Here is a 27,069-nt window from a genome sequence, read left to right as displayed (position 1 = left end):
ATTCTTTGGGGATAAGGCATATTTTCCGCGAGCAAAGTCCCGGGCGATCCCTAGTTAATAATATAAAATGCTAGCTGATGCCCGCGACTTGATTGATTGACTTGACTCCGTTGCGACGTGATTGAAGGACAAACCAACAAACAAACACACTTTCGCATTTATAATATATAAATATATTCGCATAGATAATATGGGTAGTGATTCTCCTGATATAAATTCTGGCATGGCGATCTACAACCGGCAACTTATCGCCAGCGTGTTTTTCAGCCTATAATCCAAACGGAAGTTATTATGATACCGCTCGATAATAACATTATTAAGATATGCAAAACCAAACGATTGACAACAGAATCACAAATCAAATGGAATGTATCACTAAACTGTGGTTAACGAATGTAGTTTGATATAATTTGCAAGCCATTACATTTGTTTTAACGGCATTGTACTTAATGCCTAGTGAAAATAAATGGTCGTACCTCCGTGTTTCCCGCAACGATAGGTATTAAGTACCTACTATCCGTACTATCAATAAATCTTCACAGTAAGGTGACCATGATGCAAATTTTTTTAAAAAGCTCTCAAATAATACAGTTTTTGCCGGTATATTTATGCTTTCTAAAACCATGGTAGGTGCTGTAAGAAGGCCAACATGAAATGAATATTTTTTTTCGTAAGGGGAAAATGCACTTACAATACGTGGCAGAAAGTAATGCAATAAGTAGGCCTTTAGAATGACACGTCGGCTTTGTAGAGCGTTGTTTCTGTCACTCATACCTATATTGAATACCTTACCTACCTTATTTGTTAGTTTTTTTTAATTGATAGGGACGGCGTTAGTGCAGACGTGTTTATTGAGTGATGTGTTATGATCAACCAACTTATGGACTAACAGAAGTTATAGCGAAATCTTACATGCTATTGTTTAAATAATATTTCTTAAGCTAACCTACATAATTTTGCATCACCTTTCTTTTAATTTGATGCGTTTGCAACCTACATATTACAATATGACGGTTTGTCGGTCTTACCGACACAGACAACGCTCTATAAATCTGCGATCTCCTTCTAAAGGTCGATGTACATTACTTTCTGCCGCGTACGCGTACGCGTAGCGTCTCAGCACACGCACAACAGACGGAAACGTTTAAGTGCGGAAACTAGCCCAGAATGAAGAATGAAGAAGCGTCTCAGCTCTCGTTCTCTCGATCAGTATTATGACAGTTTCACAGAAGGATGCTATTACGCTCCAACTCGTCTCACTACTAGATCATGTCGTCTATCATGTTCGACAGTGAGAGGCTTCCTCTTAGAGTTGAGAACAGGATGTGCCGCTGGCCTGAGATGGAACGCCTATTTACTTAGGTACTTACCTACTCTTGTTTTAAAGATCCCGGATTATAATGGGTAGATCGCTGTAGAGTATTCCAAACTTAATTCTACTTACTTATACTTTACTTGTACTAGAAAATGAAGATGCCTGCTCACTCTCCATCCGAGGCGCTACTTAGTGAAGGAGGCGTGCTATAAAAAGGCGTATAATAGTAGCCATTCAAGTTGCTTTTGATTAGATCCCTTTGTGCTGGCAGCGCCATCTGTGAGATCGCTACTCTCTTGTTATCTGAGCCTTTTGTTGCATTTCATTAAAATGAAACATTTTACTTAGATGTCTACTTGGGAAAAAGCAAATATCCCTGTATTGTCTGATTTTCAATCCCGTCTGGCGAGTTTTCCAAATGAATTTCAATGCTAGCACAATTTTATTATTTTTTATTTTCTTCGGGATTATTTTTAGTTGCCTACTTAACCTAAAGCTGAATTTATCAATACTAACTATTGATTTTGCCAGATGTTTTTTTTCAATCAGTAGAAAATACTTAATATGATCTTATATTTATTTATTTTGGTATTCATTTCCTTAACATTTGTTTTATTTAGTTATCCAAATGAATTTCAGTACGGAGATATTGCTTATTTTTTTTCTGGCATTTTTCTGGCACTCGCCTTTCGTGTACTTTGTCACAACCCAGCAGCGGTCTATGCGTCTTGGTCCTTGTTTACAGATTTTATTATTTTGTTACACGTGGAATAGGTACGTTTTTATTCAAATTCAAACTTTTGCAAGTACTTTTAAGTTGTTAAATGCTACCACTGGTTTGGAATGATTGTCCTATCGAGAAGAACTAGCAAGAAACTCGGCGGTTGCTCTATCCAAAGATGTATAGGTTTAATAAAAACTGCCATCCTCCTCCTCCTCATTTAAGACTGCATCAGAGATTGCAGTCAAGGGCTATCTTGTATAGGAATAAATAAATAAAAAGATTTGATTTATAATTATATTATTATGTTACGTATATAAGTAATTCCAGTAAATAGAATTCAATACAAGCAAAAAGGTTCTAAATTATGATTTTATTTTGTCCCCAGAATGTCGTGGTGTAGGATGAGTGCGGGTTGAGGTGAAGGGCAGGGCGGGGCGCAATGAGCGCTCCGGAGCCTTTAGTGCTCCAAGCGCTACAGGGCTACACCGAGCAGAGCGACAAGTGGCCCGGGCCTCGAGTCGTCAAGATATTCGTCGCTTCTGTGTACAATGGTAAGCGGGGTCATCACTTTATTATGTTCTTTTTAGTGCTTCAAGCGCTAAAGCGATAAAATATGGTACGAGCCTCGAGTCGTCAAGATACTCGTCGCTTCTGTGTACAATGGTGAGCGGGGGTCATCGCTTTGTGATGTTCTTCAGTGCTTCAAGCGCTAAAAGGCTATTGAGCGTAGAGCCACAAGTAGCCCGGGCCTCGATCTCGAATCATCATGATACTCGTTATTCTCATGTAGTAAGGGCGGTCATCGCTTTGTGATGTTCTTTAGTACTTCAAGGGCTAAAGGGCTTATTCCTAAAGATATTCGTCGCTTCTGTGTACAATGGTAAGCGGGGTCATCGTTTTACAAGTGCTTCAAGCACAAAAAGCTACCGAGCAGAACGACCAATGGTATACGAGCCTCGAATCGTCAAGATATTCATCGCTTCCGTGTACAATAGTAAGTGGGTCATCACTTTATAATGCTACTAAATAATGAAAATACTTTAAAAAATAACCTATGTAAGCTAACTACAACCCCGAGATGTAATCTAACTCTCTACCCAATTTCATCAAAATCGGTTCATCTGTTGGGTCGTGAAAAGCTAGCAGACAGACAGACAGACACACTTTCGTACTTATAATATTGGTTTGAATAGTATGGATTTAGTGCTTCAAGCGCAGTTTTGCTGGAATTATTAAAAATCCGAGCTGCCATTGAGAATTTCTTGACCTTATATGACCCATAATAACTTTTTTGACCCAAACCGGGATTTAATACCGGATTTTCAAGATATTTCAAGCCAATTTAACTAGCCGCTGGCGAATGCTGAGAGTTAAATATTTTACTATTGTTTTAATACAAATTGTTTATTTCAGATTTCCGGGATGAAAGACGTCATGTCCTCGAGTTGGCGGGCCCAGAGTTGCAGTCGACGTACGATGACCGACATGTTGAGGTACCTTATCAAATAATGTATCTTTCTAAATATATAAAAGAAAAAGTTGACTGACTGACTGACTGATCTATCAACGCACAGCTCAAAAAACTGAACCCCTAACTAAGGGGGTAAAATAGAAGTTTGAAATTTGTGTAATCCACGCGGACGAAGTCGCGAGCATAAGCTAAGTTACACTATAAAGCTTCATTTACATCAGAGCAACATAGTGCGACATGCGACATACCACTGGGCCGCATGTACAAAAAGTTTGTACCTAGCAATACATATCACAGACAGATGGTAGACTGGAAGATTTCGTCTATAAACTCTAATTTCTATATTAAAAAGGAAATTTCCTTAAAACCTGCGCTTTACGGGCGATAGCGGGGTAATTTCATTACCCCTATGCACTTTGCATATTAAAAAGCATTTTAATTCCATTTACTAAATTGATATTGCACTTTATATCTTACTTCATAGAGACTTCAGAATGGAGTAAGTCACTCCACTTTACTTTACTTACAGTGTGTACATAACGGTATGTACTTAGGTATGTACGTACTGTTCTAGTATATAATAACTTTGACCCATGTTTTGTTACTGCGTGTACTTTGTAGTCGCTTTGGAAAACTTTTTTTAAAGAGTGGTTTTTTTCAAAAACCGATTTTGAGATGCAGGGTAACCCAGCCAAGTGCATGATTGCAGTCAAGGGCTAACTTGCATCTGAATTTAAAAAATAAATAAAAAAGTGCAAGTCAGACTCGCGCACCGAGGGTTCCGTACGACAGTCGTATTTATAAATCAAAAACTATTATGCATAAAAATAAATAAAAATCTGTTTTAGAATATACAAGTAAAGCCCTTTCATATGATACCCCACTTGGTATGGTTACCTTATTTTGAAAATAGAAAATACTAAGTATTTGTTCATGACAACATTTTATTTTTTATTTTGTGATGTAACCACAAATTCACGGTTTTGTATTTAATTCTTTTTATGTGCTACTATAAGACCTACCTACCTACCAAATTTAATAATTCTAGGTCAACGGGAAGTACCCTATAGGTCTTCTTGACAGATACGACGGACAGACAGACATCAAAGTGATAATTAGGATTTCTTTTATCCTTCAAAAATCACGTCGATCCGTTGCTCTGTTGGGACGTGATTGAAGGACAAACCAACAAACAAACACACTTTCACATTTATAATAGAGGTAGTGATATAGACTTATGTATGTATAATACCATAAGCACAGATTTGTAAATATAAACTTTTCTAGTAAATCTAAGACGCAATGCCGGACGCAAAGGTCGGTAAAAAGATGTAAGTTCAGAGTACCTAGGACTCCTAGGAGTCACACATTGGCGTCGCTCACCGGATGGACCCATTTCCGCTACCCGCCGGAAGCGCCCTTCTTGAGACTGCTGCTTGAAAAATATGCCGTGGCTTTGTTGATAGTTAGTTGATTAGTTTCCTTTATTTCCATCCTAAAACCAGAGGGATTTTTCTAAAGTTATTTCTTAAATCTTCTATCTTTTTATATAAAGACTTGTCAATTAAAAACATAAAAAGACTGACTGACTGATCTTTCAACGCACAGTCTAAACCGCTGGGGTTAGAAACTTAAGTTTTCAGTATTCTTTTTTATTTGCTTTTCTTTCGGTATTCTTTTAATTTATTTTCCATAATAATTATATAACAGAAAATACGTAAGTAAAAATAAGGTCTCCTACGGACGGACATACGGATTGGCAGACTTCGCACACCTTTGAGAACATTATGGACCACTCTCAGGCATGCCAGTTTCCCCTGCACGATGTTTGCCTTCGCCGTTAAAACAAGTAATATTTAGTACGATATTTCACCAAGCTAAAAAAAAACTAATAATTGTATACGCAAGATATATTAGCAATAAGCAATCGAAAAATGTTAATTTCAGTTTATAATTTTTTTTAATTAATTTTAAAGATTTCACTTTTTTTATCTGTTCTACAAATATCCAAAACGCATATATCTCATCCGCCATGATAGCTCCGACTGTGACGTCAAATGGATTGAAATTGTAATGCATTTCACTAAGAAAACACCGTTGTTTATCCGTGTGACGTCATGACAGCTCAATGAACCTAAAAAGATGGTGGGTAGCGTTCTCGTGGCGAAATTTGAAATGCAAAATTTAAATGCATTTTTATTGCACTTATCGATCGAAAAAACTTTTTGTAAATTTTTGGTAGTACAGTATAGTTTGGTATAATAATATCACTTTAGGATCTAATTAAGACACTTTTCAAAAAAGGGTAAAACACCGTATGGCATAAAACGCACGTAGTTACGAAAAGTTAGAGGTCAACGTCGTTCTAGTTAGAGGTTGGAAGGCCGACGTCTCAACAACTAGGCTATCATACTCTGCCAACGCCTGACTCTGTAGTAGATATACAATACATATACAGGGTGGAATTTTGTAATGCCACCTGAAGGCAAAGTACTCTTAATACTGTAGATAGAAAATTTTACTCAAAGAAAACATTCCTTTATTTTTGAATAGCAAGAAAACTGCATTTAAAGATTTTCGAAAATTTGCTTGCCACCCTCAGGAATCGAACCGACTTAAATCTGAAAAATTACAACCTGTACTTTTATTGCATCGATCGTTAGGATCAATTATAAGGATGAAATCTCTCTAAGAAACTTGATAAATTAAATTAAAGGAAAACCATTACCAACCATGACTGTGCCGTTTGTACCAATCCAGGTATTAAAATGGTTATTTATGTAGGCAGTAGTGATTCTGCTGTTATGGGCTGGAGCACCATCTTGCTGTAGAATTATTTGGTTTCGCTCTTGCTCGGGGAAACCATTTAACTCATTTTTTAAGAGATCCAGTATTTCAAGATACTTGACAGTGTTTAAATGACTAGATGGAACTTTGAATTAAAGAGACTTGACTCAATTTATAAGTCCAGATCTCATGGTTTTCCTATTGAGTACCGGTTTTAATTTTTTACAGATTTTAGTCAGTTCGATTCCCGGGTGTGGCAAGCGAATTTTCGAAAATCTTTGAATGCAGTTTTCTTTCTATTCAAAAATAAAGGAATGTTTTCTTTGAGTAAAATTTTCTATCTACAGTATTAAGAGTACTTTGCCTTCAGGTGGCATTACAGAATTCCACCCTGTATACGTGGTATATATAGCAAAACAATAGCAGGAATGTGCAGGGTGCTTAGTGGGCAAATGCATTTGGTCACATCTGCGGTACGGGATCAATAATGTACGGTAAGTTACGGGTACTGAGCGCTCGACCCAAATAACACATTCAATTGATGTCGAAAATCTAAATATAGCTTTATTTTTATTGATGCTGCTTATTTGAAATCGTAATGATGTGGTTAATAGAATGGGTTTTACCGTTTTCGGTTCAGAAGTAAAACTAGTAAATAATTTACTATATATAGTAATATATATACTAGCTTTTGCCCTCGACTTCGACTTCATCTTTTGCGCACGCCCTCCTCTACCACAATCATCTGAAATGCATATCTAATCAGGTTACGATAAATAATATCTTAAAAAATAAATATCAGCAGATTTGTATATAATATCTGTCCCGGCTTTACTCACGCGCTTAGTCGACGTTAGCCCGACTAGTTTCGAACCCATCCGGGGTCCTTTTTCGAGGGAGTCAGTACGCCGCACGCGTCGCGATTGTGACTGCGAGCTGCGCGTGCCGCTGCCCGTAGAGCCCGTTGTGAGGGTGGCTGAGGTGGAGGGGGGAGACAGCTGCAGATCGTCTCCCGACAGTTCTTGCTGATCTTCATCGCTGGAACCGTCCGAACCGTCACCAATCAGCAGATTTTTTCAAAAATTTTCACGGTCGAGGTCTCTATAATCCATATTAATTTCCAAGTCCTCTTAGGCCTTCAATTCTACATATTTTATCCGTAGATTATCTTACACCAGAATTCATAGTCAAGATAGAGGCTTCTTTAGAGGACGATTCAGACGACACATTGTGTCATCCACAACCTTAATGCATTGCATAAGGGTAGGTTGAATCTGACACAAAATATGTTGTTTGAATCGTCCTTTAAAGAAGCTTTGTCTTGACTATGAATTCCAGAGTTAATATTTTGGAAAGAAATTATAGCCAAATGTGAAACTAAATTTCAAAATTTTCAGATTAATTATGTTCTCATTCAAACAACAGTTGCACGTTGCGCATAGTAATTTGTGCTAAACAAACTTTGGTAACACATTTAAAATAGGGCTGTCACTTTTGTCTCATTAACTGTCAAAGTAATAAATTAATTCATGACATGCACTCGCAAGTCCATTCCCCGACCGGACAACTGTCGTTCCGGAGTCCGGACGCAAATAAACCCCTGCTATATCCGTGTTGCTGAACCCAATCCGTGCACAGAAATACGACCTAAAACTTACTTACAGTACGCGGCCGAAAGTAATGAATATCGATCTTTAGAAGGAGATAACAGATTTGTATTTTGTAGAGCGTTGTCCCTGTCGTTGAGACCGACAAAACGTCATATAAAACTAATAAACGTCGTATGAGTGGCAGAGACAACGCTCTACAAAGCCGAAATGACATTTTAAAGGCTGATGTACATTACTTTCTGCCGCGTACTGTACTTACTTACTGGAATGTTGCCACTAAACTATAGTACGCGACAGGTCGAGATGAACGAAAATTTTAGGCAGATTGCAAAAAAACTAGGTTTAAGTAAAATTGATCGATAGCCAAGTGTCTAAAAAACCAACTTTTGTTAACTGGCAACCCTAGCTTAAAGCTGGCTCAGTCGCAGTCGCTCTCTAGTTCCCCAAATTGTGACCGTACAATGCATTGAAATTCGTCTGAAATTACACTTCACCCGAATCCCTCGTATATTTACATTGGGCTCAATGGGCTCAAATCACAATCCACGAGTGTACCTACATAAATTATTACGCTAGGCTTATTATATTATATATTTTATGGTCCATTAAATTTTATCATGCAAATTCAATTTTAACCAAAAATATTTGGTTGTTATAAATACTTAGGTACTCAAATATTTTAACCTCAATTACTATAAACGAAACGAAAGCCTTTGACGAAAACGATCAATGTATTTTCCACATTCGAAATTTAAAAATCGTATGATTGATGTCGCAGCCATGTTGGCGCAGTTTGAGGTGAAAAAATATAGTAAAAATCCTTGATTACTTGAATACTCTTTGATTTTCCGGTATAAAAATTAACCTATGTCCTTCCCCGGGGCACACGAGTAGATACTGTGCCTGGGGTGCAAGCCATATCTGTACCAATTTTCGTCAAAATCAGTTGAACGGATGGGCCATGAAAAGCTAGCAGACAGACGGACAGACAGACACACTTTCGCATTTATAATATTGGTATATGGATTAGTATGAATGAAAATCTTTTATATGTAGTTTGGTCTATGGTATGTAGTTTGGTATGTCGGTTAATGTGGTTCTTCAACAGATCTACTTTCTTATGATACCTAGAGAAATTCCGTAGTTCTCTCCGTAGCGTCGTCCGCTGAGTGATTCGGAGCTTACCTATAGTTAGCTACCACGATTCGGATCCGCAATTTAACAACATGCACTTTTCAAAGACTTTGATCTTCAGACACTGAGGAGTTTGGAGTTTTACATATTTTGTTGTAAATCTTTTTATTTATCCTGCAGTTTGAGTTCGTGGACATGCACTACGGGACGGACGGTGGGGACGAGACGAACCCGGCGCTGCTTCGATACCATCTCGAAGAAATACGATCCTGCAACCATGCTTCGAAGGCGGGATACTTTCTAGTAAGTTTCTTTGATATACCGGCTTTTGAAGTTTAATGGTGCTTTCTACTAAGCTTTTATATACCTATCACCATGTTTTGTTTTATACACCATGCTTTTACCAAAGCACTTTCTACTCGTAAAATAAGTCAAACGAGCCCATCGATGACAGATAAGACTAAACAACTAGCACCAGCCTAAGCTAGTCATTGAAGAACTTGCAGAAGAAGAAAGGCTATACTCGCGGTTACCAAAACTACATAAACTAGTCAGGTATAAACTGACTAAAACATTTAAACTTAGCCGTTTCATTATACATAAATTATACTTGGTAATGAATATAATATAATTCTAATCGGAGGTCGGGGGTTCGATCCCGGGCACGCACCTCTAACTTTCGGAGTTATGTGCGTTTTAATTAATTAAATATCACTTGCTTTAACGGTGAAGGAAAATATCGTGAGCAAACCTGCATGCCTGAGAGTTCTCCATAATGTTCTCAAAGGTGTGTGAAGTCTACCAATACGCACATGGCCAGCGTGGTAGACTATCGCCAATACCCTTCTCACTCTGAGAGGAGACCCGTGCTCTGTAGTGAGCCGGTAATGGGTTGATCATGATGAATGAATATAACTCACATACAGAATGAAAGGTGTTATACATACTTTCACCGAGAACCTACCTAAGCTCTCGGGTCTGCAGTGGACTCGATAAGCCTATTCGAAATTTCCTCACACAGAGCTCGAGCCCCCGGGCCCCATGTCCCCAGGCACTAAAAAAACTAAAGTAGGTATACCATATTTAGTAGAAGTGCTCCATCACATAAGCGTCAACAGTGATTTCTTGTGACTTGGTTCAGTGCAAGTTTTGCAATTCTGAACACATTTTTACAAGACCCTCATTTTCTAGTGCTTCATTGGTGGTGACACGTCAACCTACCAGCCAGTTCTACCATTCAAGATCGCGGGGGAAACGTTCGAACAGCTCATTAAATCGGAATCAGCTCAAACAGCACTCATACGCGCATGTTACAGGCTCAATGGCGACGGCCATTACCACTTAGAAGGCGATGAGAAATGGTAAGTTCATAATCTTGATTGACGAACATTTACAGATGGGCAACATCCCTCAAGTCGTATCGTTTTGTCAAATCTCTTATGGTAGTGATTCTACGCGCCGCGCTGGTTGGAGTTCTACATTAAGTTAATATTAGAAGCCTAGGCTGGCTTGGAGGTGTCCCGAAGAGGTATTGAATAGGGAATTGTGGAGAAATCGGAGAGAGGCATTTTGCCAGTCATGGGATAGTACAGGCTAATTTAGATTAGAATCAATTCTAGAGATTGGCATGAATATGAATAAAACAATCCCAATATGATAATACTTAGTATCCAATTTTGGTTAGTAAGTTCAATCTTTGTCTCAATTTAATGTAGAGAGCGTTGCACATTAATCCCCCAGTTCATTCGCACAAAAATTTACGAGCTTTCAGCCCCGTCCATTTGTTATTTTTTAATTAAAACCTTTTATTAATGTGCCACGTCGCGCTAATCTGGCTTATCTGTACGTGGAATTAAATAAAAAATTCATTGGCACATCTCGTACTGTCAACTTGTTTACACTTTCATATGCCCGACGGGAATTCCGATTCGCTGAAATGTCGCTATTCGTCAACGTAATTAGGAAAAGTCTGAGAAAATAAGAACATTAGCTCTAATCTAAATCTCAGTAGGTACCTATTAGGTCTATGTTATATCGCGCCATGCTCAAAATAATGGAAATAGAAATCTATTTCCATACTAATATTATAAATGCGAAAGTTTGTCAGTGTGTGTAAAGAGAATAATTAAAAAAAAAATAGATTTTTGGTCATTTGTAACATAATTAATTAAAGTCACGCTGTACGAAAGGCGATTAATGACGTCACGAGGCGTAAACGACAAATATTTTTAAATTTTTTAACATCATAAATATTTTCACGCAGAAATTACTAATGATTTTTATGTTAAAAAATTTGAAAATATTGACGTTTACGGTTTGTGACGTCATTATTCACTTTCCGTACAGCGTGACGTTCGTGTTAAATTTTTTTTTTAATTATTCTCTTTAATAATTACCATAAGCTACCGCTATACAAAAAATCACTTCATTTTATTACAACAGTCCAAGACCCTATTAAATCATGTAATACGGTTACCGAAACAATGTTACAAATCATATATTACTAGGTACTTTCATCTTATTTTTAGTCATCCTCCTTATTCCCATTTCGAACCCTCTATTTGGGCTGTAACAGTTTACGATCATTCTCTGAAATAAGATCCGATTACTCAGTGGGGTCGTAAAGAAAGTAATTTATTGAACGACCAAGAGTCCTTTGTACCTTAAAAGGGTGACCATAATGACGTAGTAACCACGTATAGAACAAAAATCCTGATAAAATAAAGTCCAGATGCAAAAATAGGCTAGTTTTATTGCCCGACAATTTCCTACGATTTTCAAGGGTAAAGAAGAAAATATTTCCGTAAACATAAGAGTCTTAATAAAAATCTTTAGCTGCGGGATGATTTACTAACTCAGTGTCTAACACTGAATAATAGCCACCGAGCTCATTTGACACTTGTTGGCTCTACATTACTCCTTCATTAGTATAGATACTAAAATAATTTTTCATATAAAACCTTCAATAGATTAAAAATAAGTGTAAAATGAGCTCCGGTGGCTATTATTCAGTGTTAGACAGTGAGTTACAGAATCACTAGGCTGGATATATCAAAATATACTTATCATCTAAAACTTTGATATTTGTAGAATTTAATAAGAATAGATCATGGATGCAGGTAGGGAGTAGTAATTCTTAAAGGTTTTTGGTATAGAATTAGTTTCGTACAAATTTTATCTTATTTTTTGTTACATTTGATATTTTACAAACATTTACTCTTATCATCATCATCCGATAGACGTCCACTGCTGGACATAGGTCTCTTGTAGGGACTTCCACACGCCACGGTCTTGCGCCGCCTGAATCCACCGGTTCCCTGCGACTCGTCTGATGTCGTCCGTCCACCTAGTGGGGGGGAGGTCTTCCAACACTGCGTCTTCCGATGCGAGTTCGCCATTCCAGCACCTTGGGAGCCCAACGTCCAACGTTTTTACTCTTATGTAAAGTGCTAATTCAGTACAATCTGTTGACAATATTGGTAACCCTACAAGTACATAAATATTTGCTACACCTTCGAAGGTATCATTGCCTAACGAAAAAGGCCCGAGAAATCCATAGGATGGTGAGATTACTTGCATTATTCAATAAACGTTGACCCTTTTTAGATAGGTATAGACTTATTAATTTTATCTATAGGTATGTATTACTAGCTCATGCGGGATCGATAAAAATTTCATTCCCTATCCCGAATGAAACGTATTGTTTATCGGGATAAAATCGTAACTCACATACTAATCTACTTACAGTATTAGGTAGCTATAGCAGTAGTTTGAGCGTGATGTGCGGACAGACACAAAAATATATCAGCGGATTAATGTTTCAGCGGATTAAAATTTCTTAATAAGTTTTTACAGAAATCGTCTTACTCTTACAGTTTTATTATAAGTAGAAATATCTAAGATGTTTTGATATCTACCTCCTATAGTAGGTACGCGACAGGTCGAAATGGCAATGGTGGCGGGGACGTCCCGCACCCCCGCACAGCCCGCGCTAACCCGGTGCGGGATAGCGCGGGTCCGGGAGACGTGCGGGTGTGCGGAGCGTCCCCCTGTCTCATACCCCGACTGCCATCTTGACCTGTCGCGTACTAGGTATAGCTTTAACATAGTAGTCTATAACTAAGTTTGTAGGCACTGTAAAAGGTCATCAGTCACGAATCGGATCATATAAACTATTTCGGTCACGACCATGTCACGGCGATCTGCTCCGAAATAGAAATATTTCTTTTGACCTTGTACGGTAGGTAATATTAATACCTACTTGAACCCTATTCAGATGGCTGACTTGATTACAATATAGAAAAGATGGAATACTGACCTTTTTATACGAATGCCAGAAAATAGTAGATTATTAACCAAGGGGATAAAGCAGTGTCTTCTGTCGCGGGTGACGATTTAAATCGCGAGCGTAACGAAGGCTCGAGGTTTACTCCCGAGCGTAGCGAGGGATTTAAGTTCACCCAAGACTAAGACAGCTTTATCACCGAGGTAAATACTCTACTTTTCGTACCATTTGCGAAAAAATTAACACTATTCTTTTTAATTTTTTTCGCGTTTTTTGAATGGTATTATATTAATAATCATCAGTACTATCTGTCTTCAGCGTCTCTTCTATCTTGCCAGCATTCTGGTTACACCCTGTAGATATCTATTGTTTTATATATTACATGTTTTTAAGTTTTTTTGTGTAAACTTTGTCTAATAGGTACAGCGATTTATTAGACCGGGATGAACAGCGGAAAAGGCTATCAATAGTTCAGAAGGTGTTCAACACTCTAGCTCTAGAAGCCTTGGAAAGCGGTGCCGATGTGGCTGATCTGCTTCGAAGTCCCGTGGAGATACAATGCGACACGGCTCTTGGTAAGTAAATTATTATATAATCCCTCGAATGTATTGTGCATTCGTGGATAATCCCTATTCCATTACAGGCGAAGTTATCTTATGTTTAGAAGTATATCTTTTAAATTATATAAAAACAAAAGTCGTGACATACTAGAGCTTTGGACCTAGCAAGCTGAAATTTTGCACAAAAGTTCCATAGGTTTCGAAATTAGCACGAGATAGGTAATAAAATGCTGAGTGAAACCACGAGCTGTTTTTCCCATCTAAGCTTTCCATGTTTCTTCGGGAAAATACTAGACTTTAGACTTTCCAGATTTTATTTAGAGTATATATTATATTGTGTATAACCTAATCAGCACTATATTATAGTTGTATTACTTAACAAAATTGTAATTAAGACCCTTTCGTATTTGGATAAGCTCTTATTTAATGTAATTTTACATTATTAAAATATAATTTTAAATACTCTTGAGCTAAAATCTAATTAAGTAGGTAGGTTTCGTAGAAGAAGAAAATAGGTAATTGTACTTTCATGTATAGTAAGCGACAGGTTGAGATGGCAATCAGGGTGGGGACGCCCCGTACACCCGCACAGCACCCGCGCTATCCCTAGCGGGATAGCGCGGGTGATGTGCGAACGTATGAGGCCTCCCCCCGCCTCATACTCCGATTGTCATCTCGACCTGTCGCGTACTTATATATCCTTTAATATTCAAATGTATGGACGCAATAATGATATGCATATGACGGTAATAAATCTTTCATGTACAATTATGGAAACGATTGGAGATCGAAACAACTGTATTGAACAATGAATCAACAATAACAAACAGCGTTGTTTTGCTCGCTTCATGTTTTAATCAGGGAAATAGTTCAAGAGTTAACCTGATTTCCCGACAACAGTAACTACTTGCCTGCTGCAGAAATGTTACGGTACTTGTTGATTGCTTTGGGCCAATATAAACTTAACGATTGTTTTCAGTCATTGAAAAACTTATTTTTAAGGTGATCGCACATGGTCGCAAGATTCGCAGGGGGTACAAAAGGCGCAAAAAACGCATTATCTAGTTCTAATAGACTCGAGGGACGGACGTTAGAACTAGGTGTTATGAAAGACAACGAAAATGAATTTAACAAAATATTAAAAACTTTTGATTAGAAAAGTGCTACTATGCCATAAATGAATTTCTAAACGACGCAAATAAAAATAATTAAAAATATGGGTCTCCCTACTAAGGTCTACTGTTCAGACCAAATTGCGACACCCAAACTGGGTATCCATAATCCTACCTTGTAAATAGTTTATGGAATTGCAATTAATTTAAATTGAAATTGAAATAGAACCTATTGGGTACGTCGCAAAGATGCGCGAGCCTCTGCCCACATCAGCGGTATGCTGACGTCATTAGCAATACTTCGATGTGCTCGATGCAGCCGAATCTTACTGCTAACGTCACACGTCGAGTGGCTCTTACGGCTTTGGTAGCTTTGACGGCTCTAGCGCATCTTGCGTAGCGTGCCGATCGTGAAATGCGATTACGTTTATTGTTTGCTAGTATAGGTATGGTGGACCACGCTATGCAAAAATAACCTTCCTGGAGTTCCAAGGTACCTGGAGCACTGCAGAGACGTAAGCTCTCTATGCGTGTTCTATCGTCTTTATAATGGGGAGTGCTTTGAAGAGCTTTTTCACCTCATTCCACCCTCTTTTTTCTACAACCGCACCGCACGCCACCGTATGCAATTTCACCTTCACATCTGGGTGTCTGGTGCACTTAGGCCGTCCGTTGTGCCAGATCCTTCTTCCCACGCACATGCAAACTATGGAATGAACTCCTATCGGCGATGTTCCCACTAGATTACAAAATGAGGTAATTTAAGGGGCGGACCAAAAAGCCAGCAAAGCATCGGCAATTCCTCTGGTGCTACAAATGTTCATGGGCAGCGGTAATCACTTAACATCAGGTGATCCGCCTGCTCGTTTGCTCGCTATCTCTATTTAAAAAAAATCTACCTGTATTAGAAATATATCGGTTATCGATTATGATTACAGAAAGTAATATACAGTAATGTTTTGCTAATTCAAAGAAATTGTTTCAGAATTATTGGCAACTGGAAAGCATCCGAAAGGACTTATCGTTGTGTTCCGAGACATTCCAGATTTGGAGGCGGACGACTCCAAACTAACGGTGCTAGTGCACCACAGATTAAAAGAGTTACTAAAAAAGTTCGAAGACATTTTACCGGAGACTCATGTAATTAGGTTAGAGTAAGTATACCAATTCAATGAACTTATTTTTTTCGTTATTTTATTCGTTTTCGTCGATACGTTGACGTTTTTACAAACAAATTCAATGTCACTCGGGATGGTTCTACCCACAGACGATAACCCAAACCCCATGCATCAAAATTTGTTCAGGCATTTAGAAGTTATGGTAGAATAAAATAATTCACATACTGTAAGTGTGTGTTTCTTTATTCTATAAGAACTACTTATTCTACAAAAACCCTGAAAATATAACACTCTATTTTTTGGGCAGTCTTGTAAAAAACTGTATTCCTTGTGATCCAACTGTATAGGTGGAAATAAATAGTCGGACGCGGCTAACAGCCGCGACTTACCTATATAGATATAGGTAGGTAGGTAGGGTAGTATCTGAATAATATAATATAGTAACTGTGCAAACTATTGGATGTAAGTCACGGACGTAACCTTGAGCACTCGGACGTTCGAGAGATATCTCGCAAGCCGCGTCCCAAACGACCTATCAGTCATACATATCAGTCGCGTTTGTTTCCGCCTTTATGAGTTATTTTTGCCGTAAGTACAAAAATTGGCGCAAAACACTTACAAAACTTGAACTACAATCACACATGGGCAACTGAGACTTTTTTTTTTTTAAAGAATATTAGCCATGTTAAATGACTAATATTCCCCTTTCCTCTCCAATTAAGCGTCAGGCTTGTGCTAGGAGTACGATAATAGTGCAACGGGCGGGATTTGAACCGTCGACCTTTCGGTTTTCAGTCCACTCCTATACCGGTTGAGCTATTGAGGCTCTAAATTCTTTCGAGTGTTCGAATTTCAATTATGTTTCTAGAGCAATATCAGCAGACTCCTCGCGGACAGACGCGGCGTCAGACAACGAAGAGAAACTGTCACCCTTCAGGGAGAGAGTGCAAGCGGTTGTGTCATCGCTGGTCGACGACAGCCTCAGCACTGAACCCGACCAAGGCAAGGGCAGGAAAAAGACTGTACAGGTAATAAGCTATTTCATGAACAACCCATCACCGTGCCGGCCCACTACTGAAAACGAGTCTCCTCTCAAAATGAGGAGGCTGTAGTCCACCACGCTGGCCCAGTGCTGATTGGCAGACTTCACACTCCTTTGAAAACAATATGGAGAACTCTCAAGCATGCCGGTTTCCTCTGTTTTCCCCACCGTTAAAGCAAGTGAGGCCGACATCAAATCCAATAGACTATCACTGGTCTGCATCTGGCTATCACCACTCCATATGCTGTTTAAGGCATTAAAAAAATCTTGGTCCATGACTGCGCATATAAGTCTCTTTTAGTGATTTTCAAAAACAACGGTCTTATATCACTGCAACGACTTGTACCCTGCGACTAGCTTGATGCTGTCTATCCAACTTGGCGGAGATGTTCTGTGATGCGTTTTCCAATGCAGGATCGCCATTTTCACCTTCTGAGAAATTAGGAAATTTTGTTGGATGTATTTTTTGTTCTTTTCTGGCACCACAATTATCCTTCTAAATGAAAACATTTATTATTCAGGTAGCTAACAATGCTTTTGGACTGTGCTAGAATGTTCAATCAATCTTTTTGTTCTAGGAAGTATTTTTGGAACACATCACTCACCTTAGAATATGTATAGAACATAATCGTCTTTATAAAGTAAATGTTAAGAAGATCGAGGACGCAGCTAGAGATATATTAGATAACGCCAAAGAAAACTACGAGAATAGGTGTCGACATCCCCCGGTGCTGATTTACGGGCCCGATGCCTCCGGAAAAAGTACTTTGTTGACGCATCTCTATTACAAATGCGAGGAAATATTCCGCAAGCCGGTCTTGAGGATAATACGGTTCTCAGCCGCCACGCCGAGATCTGCATACAATCTAGAACTGCTGAGGGTGATGTGCCAACAGATATCCATCATCTTGAACATCCCTGAAGGCTACCTACCGAAAGACGCGAGTTTCGACCCCCTGTACATAAACAACTGGTTCCAAAGCTTGCTCAAAAGATGCGAAGAAATGAAAGACGAAATCTTATTAATATTCATCGACAACGTTCACAGGGTGAACCCGTTAGAATGTGACATCGTGACCGGTCTGTCCTGGCTGCCCATGTCTTTGCCTAGAAATGTTTTCCTTTTCTGTACGAGCGCTATGTCTTTAGAACAACTACAGTTGACCCCGGCGCAAAAGGAAAAGTTCAAAGTTCAAAATTGTTACTACTTGTTGGACGCGGTAGAGGAGAGTCCTGACAATAATAGCTGCGGCGATTATATAGATGGGGCCTTTGATAACTTGGAAGTCGTCTTCGGTTCAAAATCGTTTAGTAAATTGGCTGGTAATTGTTTTCCTTATCTAACTTTGGTTTTCTCGTATTACGGTAATATGAGAACTACACGGAACGCAGTCACTTTTCTAATAAAATTAGTAATTTGAGCGTATATGTTTCAGGTTACATAACTTGTTCAGAGTTCGGTCTCACGGAACTCGAGTTGCTGGAACTTTTGATGCCAACTAGCAACAGCGATGCAGTTATTACACTAAAGGATGCCAACTTCAACTTTTCCACTTTATGTGTCGCTAAATATATGATGCTGACGAGTAAGTATGAATTACGTATTCAGTAGAGATGGCCACTATTGCTGTTTTTAACACACTTTCATTTTCTGAAATTATTTTATTTTCGTCACAGTGATTTTCAAGGAAAGTGATTTTTCCATTTTCGCATACACCATTCCTTTGCTAAATTAAAATCAATAGCGCGGATGATTTTACATGTGGTTTTTCAAGGAAAGTGAATTTTTTCACTTACAATATTTTATCACAGAAAGCAAATTTTCGCAGTTTGCTACATTTTTAACGATGTTTTTCTTTCTAAAATCTTACAAAAGCGGTTGGAGCGTTCTCGCTCGCAAGCTTTTTAGCGTCTTAGCTCGAATCGATGACCGTGCACGCGCGAAAACAAGAGAAAACGGGATTAAATGTAATACTTACTTTTCAAAGTGAGATTCTGCTTCTAGATTTTTCAGTATACTTTAAGTACAAGATAGCTATTGTTAAATAATATAAAAATCTTATCACTTTATTTTTCACATGCTACCTGCGAAGTGATCCATCTCTAACATTCAGATTTCTCCCTGCAAAGTTACTCAAGTTAGATTGGATTCTTTTCAGAAGTTGTAGGCAATCAGCTTACGTGTATTCAATGTGCCCTTTTATGTAACCCTCTCTTGTTTCAATATAACTTTTGGAATATTTGCGAATAATATTCTGTACATTTTATCTTAATACAAATGGAAAATCTTTTCAATTGAGAATCAAATACTCGTGTCTATTAGCAGACATTTTTTTACATTTTGCCTATTCATTGAATTCACCATCATAAAATGAATAGACGTTGATAATCCGATATCTGAATTAAATCTTCCTGTTTTTCCCGAGAAACTAAAAGATAATACGGTAAAGAAATGTTCAATCTTTTCTTAAATACAGTGAATATTTTAATATTTTTTTCTTTAGTGCTTTTGTCGTGAAAATGTAAAAGATTTAATATGCAAAAGAAATAAAAAGAGAATGTAGAATATGTGTATTTTAGTATTAACCTGTATAGGTATATATTAAAAAAAATGGTGGTTGCCGGCACACTGTCGCATTTTTTTCCATAGGTACGTTAATTTTCGAGAATCATTGTTCTTACTACTACGTAGATATTTAAGTAGATCATAACCCGAATCACGATTCAATTATTACATTTTGAAGGCTCAGAGTTTTATCAATGTCGCATTTTTTTCTATTCTGGACTTTTAACGGGGCTAGATTCGACAAGTTTCATTTGCTTTAGTCACATACCTTTTTTTTCATATACTTACTAGTTAAAACTTCTATACGCAGAAACAATAATAGTGGAGAACGTGGTATCTGGTAGAAGCACCTGGCGATGGAGAGCCGCGGCCGCGAGCGCACGCGCAAGACGGCGATACGTGCGCGTGCAGAGCGCGCTCAGAGACGCGCATTCAGATCTAGCCGCCTTACACTTTGCCAACTTTCTTAACGACCCTGATGATACTGATACTTCTGAAACACATGAACCTGGTAATTGCATTATAATTTACTAGATGATACCCACGACTTGGTCTGAATGGATTTAAGCTTTTAAAAACTTCCTAGTAACTCTTTGATTTTCCAGGATGAAGTCAGTATTCCAGTAGCCTTCGACCGACCCCCACATGAAAATTTACTCCGTATCAAATTTTGTCAAAATCGGTTAAGCTGATGTGCCGTGAAAAGATAGCAGACAGGCAGACACACTTTTGCATTTTAATTATTAGGATGGACAATTTAGTTCACATAGAAAATACAAATCCATAATTTTTCAATCTCCAATCGTCATTCTCTTTCAAAAAGAAAAAGAAAAAATGTGAGTTTATGTATGTGAGAGTAACCTCATCATCACCTATTTGTTATTAGTTACTTACTTATTATTATTTAAACTATGCTACTAGCTATAGGTAGGTATATTCATCGATGTTACTATTCTAATATGTCCAATAAAAAGTTCTACCAGGTTATGTTGATGACGACGATGCCCTCCTCGACTCAACGCCATTCCACTCGGCGAGCAGGACAGCGGCCGCGTTCACACAAAGGCACGTGGAAGAATCCTGGCTACATCTGCTGCTAGCTGGAGACTTCTCCAAACTGAAGGACTTGACTGTCTGCAACTTTGACTTCTTGCTAGCTGCTGTAAGTGATTCTGTTTAGACTTTTGAATCATTGTACTCAGCGAGTAGAACAACAGCGACTTTTATACAAAGACACGTGTAAGAATCCTGGCTACATCTACTGCTAGCTGGAGATTTCTCCAAACTGAAGGACTTGACTGTCTGCAACTTTGATTTCTTGCTCGCTGTCGTAAGTGATTCTTTTTAGATCTTGACTCATTGCTCTCAGCGAGTAGAAAAGCACGCTGTGCTTTTCTACTTTACTACGTTGACATAAAAACGTGGAAGACTCGTGGGTTAGACTCGTGGTTTCACCCGCTACCGTAGGTTATTTAAATTTCAGCAACCAAAATATTGATTGTGATGCTAAGCAATGAAACTAACTGCCACCGTTTTAAAAGTTAGAATTTATTATTGTAAAAGCAAAGGGTGTTTAAAAATATAACTTTCATAGTAACAGCAAACCCCGTTTGGTCTTTTTTTTCTAGCATAAGAATCAGTATACCCTCTTTATATACAGGTGCAGACAGTGACGATATCCTATCTCCGCTGCATCCTAGAGCACGTTCGATGCTACATCCTAGACCGGGACGTTGAGCTAGTGTACGGCGCCGTGAGGAAATCCAGCGACATCCTAACACGGGATCCGATGCAGTTGGGCGCCCAGGTAAACTTGTAATACTCTTACTTAGCTAAGTGCGCGGATACAATTATTGGGCGTTTAGGTTATTTAGTTACTCCGTGTGAAACAGTTTGCATCCTCATTTCTAATTTGAACTGCTAGAATATAGGACGCCCTTCCAGCATCCGTTTTTCCCTCTAATTTTAATATGGATAGCTTCAAGTTAAGAGTGAATAGGCATCTTCTAGGCAAGCGTGCTCCGTCTTAGGCTGCATCATCACTAAGTCACCAGGTCTGTCACAAGCGCTAGTATAGGTATAAATAAATAAAAAATACAGGTGTCAGGTATTATGTTAGTGTTGAAGACCGATATTGTATCTCGGCTGCATCATTGACTGGGGAATGAAGGGATAATCCTTTTCGTAGAATGAATAAGTAGGTATACTACGAAAGAAAAAGGCGTTGCAATTATGTTGATACTTGCTCAGTGCTCTATATATATGAATCTTTAATATTAAGTGGTGTTACGACTATGTAACATATACTTAGTTGTGTATGTACTGCCAGTTTCTGTTGCAGGAGGCTACATGGTTCTTATGATTTGTGTAGATTAGCACCATATAGATTTGTCTAAAATATAGGCTGATGTATCACAGATTCCTAGAATAGGTACACCTTCTATCCAATATTTCAGAGACAGCATTACAAGTAACAAATAGAAATTTTCAATTCGTAGACATTTGATAATGATCTTGTAAATAATTTCTAGAACCCTCGCCCGTCAAAATAACAGAACTTATAACAATGTAAAGTTTAACTTTACTCGGAATAACGCTAAAAACAAAGGCATCTGTCGATAATAATAGATTGTATTAATGATACTTCAACATTATAGCAGCTCTGGCAATTTGGACGAAAATTTTACAAATTATATTAATCTTTGAACATAATTTCTCGGAGTCGATATAACAAACAGAGCTGCCGAAATTAAAATATTGATCGCTGAATGAAGAAAATGATCTACCTCGAATAATTATGAGAAAATATCATGATGCTGATAGCTAAGATTTTCAATTACGCAAACCCATTTAGATATTAATTGCTTTTTCAATAATTACTTACCTACGGCCAAAAATGTTTTAAGATTACTCTATCTCTTTGATAACAAAAGTTCAAACTGAAATTAATCAGTGAGATTGCTGAATCATCTATACCTACATATAAATAAAAGAATAAACTAATAAACTGACATATACAGGGTGTAACCAGAACGCTGGCAAAAACGAAGACAGGTTACGACGCGGAATTGACTCCGAGTGACCTACTAAAGTAACGTTTGTTGACCTCTGGCGTCACTCAGTTTTATTTGTAGTTACAAATACACTACAGCTACAGTTACAGCTAGTTAGCTGCCCCGGCGAACTTCGTACCGCCTAACAGTCGATTCTTTTTCAGGATTTTTTTTTAAATTTTTCTCTCCGTCAGAACCATCTCCGTACTTAAAGGAATATTATGAAAAAAGAATTAGCGAAATCGGTTCAGCTGTTCTCGAGATTGGCGATCAGCAACACATTCAGCGATTCATTTTTATATATAGAGATATATCGTGAAATTTTACAAAATATAGATTTTATTCGCATTTGTGGTATTATATCAGTAATCATCAGTACTATCACCTGTCTTCATTTTAGCCAGCGTTCTGTATGTGTACATCCTGTATTATTCTGTGGTAAGAGGTAGGTATTTCCTCGCATATATGTGATGAAAAGATGGCCTTATTTTCGATTCATTAACTAAAATAGGTTTGTAGCGATCAATGTAAGCTTATCTATATAATATATAGCCTGCGGTGACAAACGGAGTTTACGAGTATATAAACTCGGTAGTTCATTGTCAATTAATGTGAGCTTCGGATTACAATCAAGATATTTTGTCGATGTTTTTAAAGTCAATAATGTTCTATTGGAATTCAGTTCATACTTCATACACTCTGATAACACTAATGAATCCATCCATTATTATGTTGAGAAACATGTCTACACGCCTGTTCGTACATATAGTATGCGACAGGTCGAGATGGCAATCAAGATGACTATACGCCCCGCATACCCGCATAGGCCCCGCGCTGACCCGGTGCGGGATAGCGCTGGTGACGCGCAGGTGTGTAGGACGTCCCGCCTCCTCATATCCCGATGGCCATCTCGACCTGTCGCGTACTATAGGTACCTACTCGTCTGTCTACACCTACATACATAAAATAATTAAATTTCGTATACAAATTACATAAATAGGTATAAAGGTACATTTTTCACCGGGTTAGCATATTTTTATTTAATTATCTATTATTATAAAAAGGGTTTTCAATTTTGTAAAAATTACTCATCAAGATCCATACTATAATCATCTACTGTCATCTTAACCAGTGTTTGCAAAATTTCAACTCAATCGGACGATTGAATTGAAAAACCAGTTACCAATTTCAATGGAATGAAAACATACGGACGCGTCAAACTAATAAAAATCTTTTGAAAAGAAAGTAAGGAAAACTCAGAAGAATCTCAATACGTTTTGAGAGAACACGCGGATTTTCGATAACGGTTGAGTAATCGTACGTAGGTATATTGTACGTAGGTACAATAAAACACTCAAACTCAATACTTGTGTGTCGTTTTGCTTATTGTAAGTATAGTTAATGATATTACAGTATTGGGGGAAACTTATCCAATTTTAGGCCTTACTAAATCTGTCCTACTTTAGGCTTTAGTGGACCTTCAAAGTTTGAATTGCTAGGAATAACCCAACTACTAAGGAGAAGTGTCGTCTAAATACGACTTACGCTAACTACACCTTAATCCTTAGTGTAAGTAAACATAATGACAAAGTTAGTTACGTAACGTAGTAGAGTAACTACATTCGTCAATCCTTAAGTCGAACTGAAATAGTTAGATTTTATTTCACTCGATAAATAAGAGTATGAAATTATAATGCAATGGCTCTATTAAAAGTAGATCTAGGGTAGAAAATTGTTTTATAATGTCAATCCAGATTTTAGTATAAAGTCCTTCTTTTTATCGCGTAACTACTCATCTCTCTCTCTTTTTGAAATTTCTATTTCAAAACTGCTTTTTACTTTATGCCTGTTTTAATTTTTCGTTATTCAAATGAGATTTTTTTTGCATGAAAAATATTAATGTAGCTCCAGAAAGAAAATATGGTCCCGAACGTAATATTAGGAACTAAGTTATTCCACAGACTACGTCATTTGAATCAAATTTTGTGCTGTTTGAGACAATTCCATTGTATTTACCATCCAACTTTGCTATTGTACTTTCTCAATTAAGAACCATTCCCATTGTATTCGTTTGTAGTCGTTTAATCTTATTCGAGGTGGATAATTACCTCATACTTTGGATAAAGAAGGAAAAAACTTAATTTTATATTTTCTTACTAATTTAAGAGCAGTGAATTTTGAGCTCGCTTCATGGTTTTACGCGGGCTCATAGTTTTGTGTGGAAATCTTTAAGCCCGTATCTGCTCTTCGCTGCCGTCTTTAAACTAAAAATCTTTATGTCTTTATGTCTATTTTTTGATAACGGCAAAAACTAGATATAAAGACTTTTTTTAATAAAAAATATGGGATTGTATAAAAACTGATGTTTATAAAAAAATTGCTACGTATGACTAAACTAAAAAAAACTAACTACAAACCTTGGTCTTACATAACCTTCCTTTTTTGAAACATTTTAAAAAAAACTGTTGTTTTTGGCAATAACTCAATTTTTTGCAGTTTTTGTTGCCAGTTCACCTAACTTACCTTGTACCTTGCTTATCTTACCATTTTATCGTACTTTTGTGCAGATAATAGCGTGGCTTCGACCGGCGGTGGCCCGGCGAGGTGTTCTGGCGACTCTGGTGACAGCTGCCATGGCGTGGTGCGATGGCTATGATAAACCTCTCCTAGTTCCTCTTAATGGATGGTGAGTTTTTTCTGTTTTCTAAACGTTACGTACCGCAAAAGGGTGAACGTGGTTCAACTTCCGAATTACTTGCCACGTATAATTTGAGTACCTTTAGGCCATCTACTTACTATGACACCATTCCACTCGATTGCGCAACCAAGCTGACACCAGGTGAAGTAACCTCCATAGAGCTGTATACTATACATTTTGATGGTAGCGCAACCTGTTTGCGTCCCCACTGAAGTCATAGTGTGGTAAAGCTGTTGTTGAGAAGAATAGCTAGGTGGGACGCTTTAACCTAGACATCATCATTGCTTTAGAAGAGAACTCATATCTTGCATATTATAAGGGAAAGGTAGAGCTTAAAGAATCATTAAACTCCAAACCCTCAAAGCGATGTTGAGTTGAACTCAAAATGATCTTTCATTTTAAACCTTATTGTAAATAACAATATTTCAGTAATTTTTCATAACAAAGAAACTTTATTTGAATTTATCCTCTCGAAGCGGAACGAGCGCAGTTGTTACCTACATAATTAATCCATGTTGAGAGCACAGAACGCTGAGCTTTGAAATATTAAGCAGCACTTAGAGATATTATAAGTATTTCTCGGAAATAGATTTACGCTGCTTTTCCACCAATTATGTGCTATTCAGTTAGGTACAGCTACTGTGAGGAGGTCAAAACTGCTGAGTAGGAAACTGTTCACGTTGAATCTGGGCGCATAAAAGCATACATTACCGAAAATTGTCCCCAAATAAAAATCATTTCTGTGGCAATGTCAAAGCGTAGACAAAAATAAAAAAGAACGCGATCGCCCATTTAAAAAACCTCTTCGCTATCCCGTCCTCTATTCTCACATACAAGAAAAAGGTTACTCCATTTCGTTACTGAAACCTTTTCATAGAAATGTTATACTTGGATAGTTCAAATATCAGTACCAAATGATTGAAACCTTCAATCATTTTGTAAAGTTCGATTGTTTTTTTGTTCATTTATTTATATACTAGCTGATCCCCGCGGCTTCGCCCGCGTAGATTTAGGTTTTTAAAGATCCCGTATAGCCTATGTCACTCAGGAATAATGTAGCTTTCTACTGGTGAAAGAATTTTTAAAATCGGTTCAGTAGTTCTAAAGATTACCCCCTACAAACAAACTTAACGACATTACCTCTTTATATAATATAATACAACGGGCCGTGCAGCAGAAATCGTAATATTTTAATTTCGCCATAACTTCAAAACCAAACGTCCAATTTTAATCATTCAAAGACCAAATATTATCTCCATAAACTGTTCTTAGTGATGAAATCATTTATTTCGATAAGGATTAATAGCATGAGTAAAATAAACGCGTTTAAATGTAGTCCAAAAAAAATTCAAGATTTTTAAATAAAAAAATGGTTGCTGTGCCTCACTCGACATAGATGGGTATAGTGTGTCGCGGACTTTTTTGTAGATATTTATAAGATCTACAATTAATTAGAACATTTTATGGTTCTATCTTTTATAGTTTAGGCAGCGTACGCAAAATAAGTAACTTTTCTGGTTGATTTTTTACACCTTGTGTCCGAAAAACCCAAATATCTTACGGAACCCTATTTTTTTCCAAAATAAAATATAGC

At 37.6% G+C, this 27,069-nt stretch overlaps 1 protein-coding gene across 3 annotated transcripts in view; it reads left to right on the top strand.

Moving 5' to 3' along the window:
- The window catches only part of LOC117982148 (protein qui-1), a 147,490-nt gene that overhangs the window by 73,527 nt on the left and 46,894 nt on the right, over positions 1-27,069 (top strand). For all 3 annotated transcript variants that reach the window (XM_069498942.1, XM_069498940.1, XM_069498941.1), the window contains exons 2-14: positions 2,425-2,590; positions 3,453-3,532; positions 9,222-9,344; positions 10,233-10,402; positions 13,747-13,901; positions 15,984-16,152; positions 16,985-17,144; positions 17,737-18,481; positions 18,595-18,744; positions 20,035-20,235; positions 20,699-20,886; positions 21,385-21,531; positions 25,345-25,463. In XM_069498942.1, the coding sequence (XP_069355043.1) occupies positions 2,479-2,590; positions 3,453-3,532; positions 9,222-9,344; positions 10,233-10,402; positions 13,747-13,901; positions 15,984-16,152; positions 16,985-17,144; positions 17,737-18,481; positions 18,595-18,744; positions 20,035-20,235; positions 20,699-20,886; positions 21,385-21,531; positions 25,345-25,463 (2,519 nt within the window). In that variant the 5' untranslated portion in view covers positions 2,425-2,478. The remainder of the gene's footprint in view (positions 1-2,424; positions 2,591-3,452; positions 3,533-9,221; positions 9,345-10,232; positions 10,403-13,746; positions 13,902-15,983; positions 16,153-16,984; positions 17,145-17,736; positions 18,482-18,594; positions 18,745-20,034; positions 20,236-20,698; positions 20,887-21,384; positions 21,532-25,344; positions 25,464-27,069) is intronic.

Source organism: Maniola hyperantus, chromosome 5, assembly GCF_902806685.2.
Source record: "Maniola hyperantus chromosome 5, iAphHyp1.2, whole genome shotgun sequence".
NCBI classification, from domain to species: Eukaryota; Metazoa; Arthropoda; class Insecta; order Lepidoptera; family Nymphalidae; genus Maniola; species Maniola hyperantus.
The sequence above is the reverse complement of the archived record's forward strand: the minus strand, read 5'-3'. Positions and strand labels throughout refer to the sequence as shown.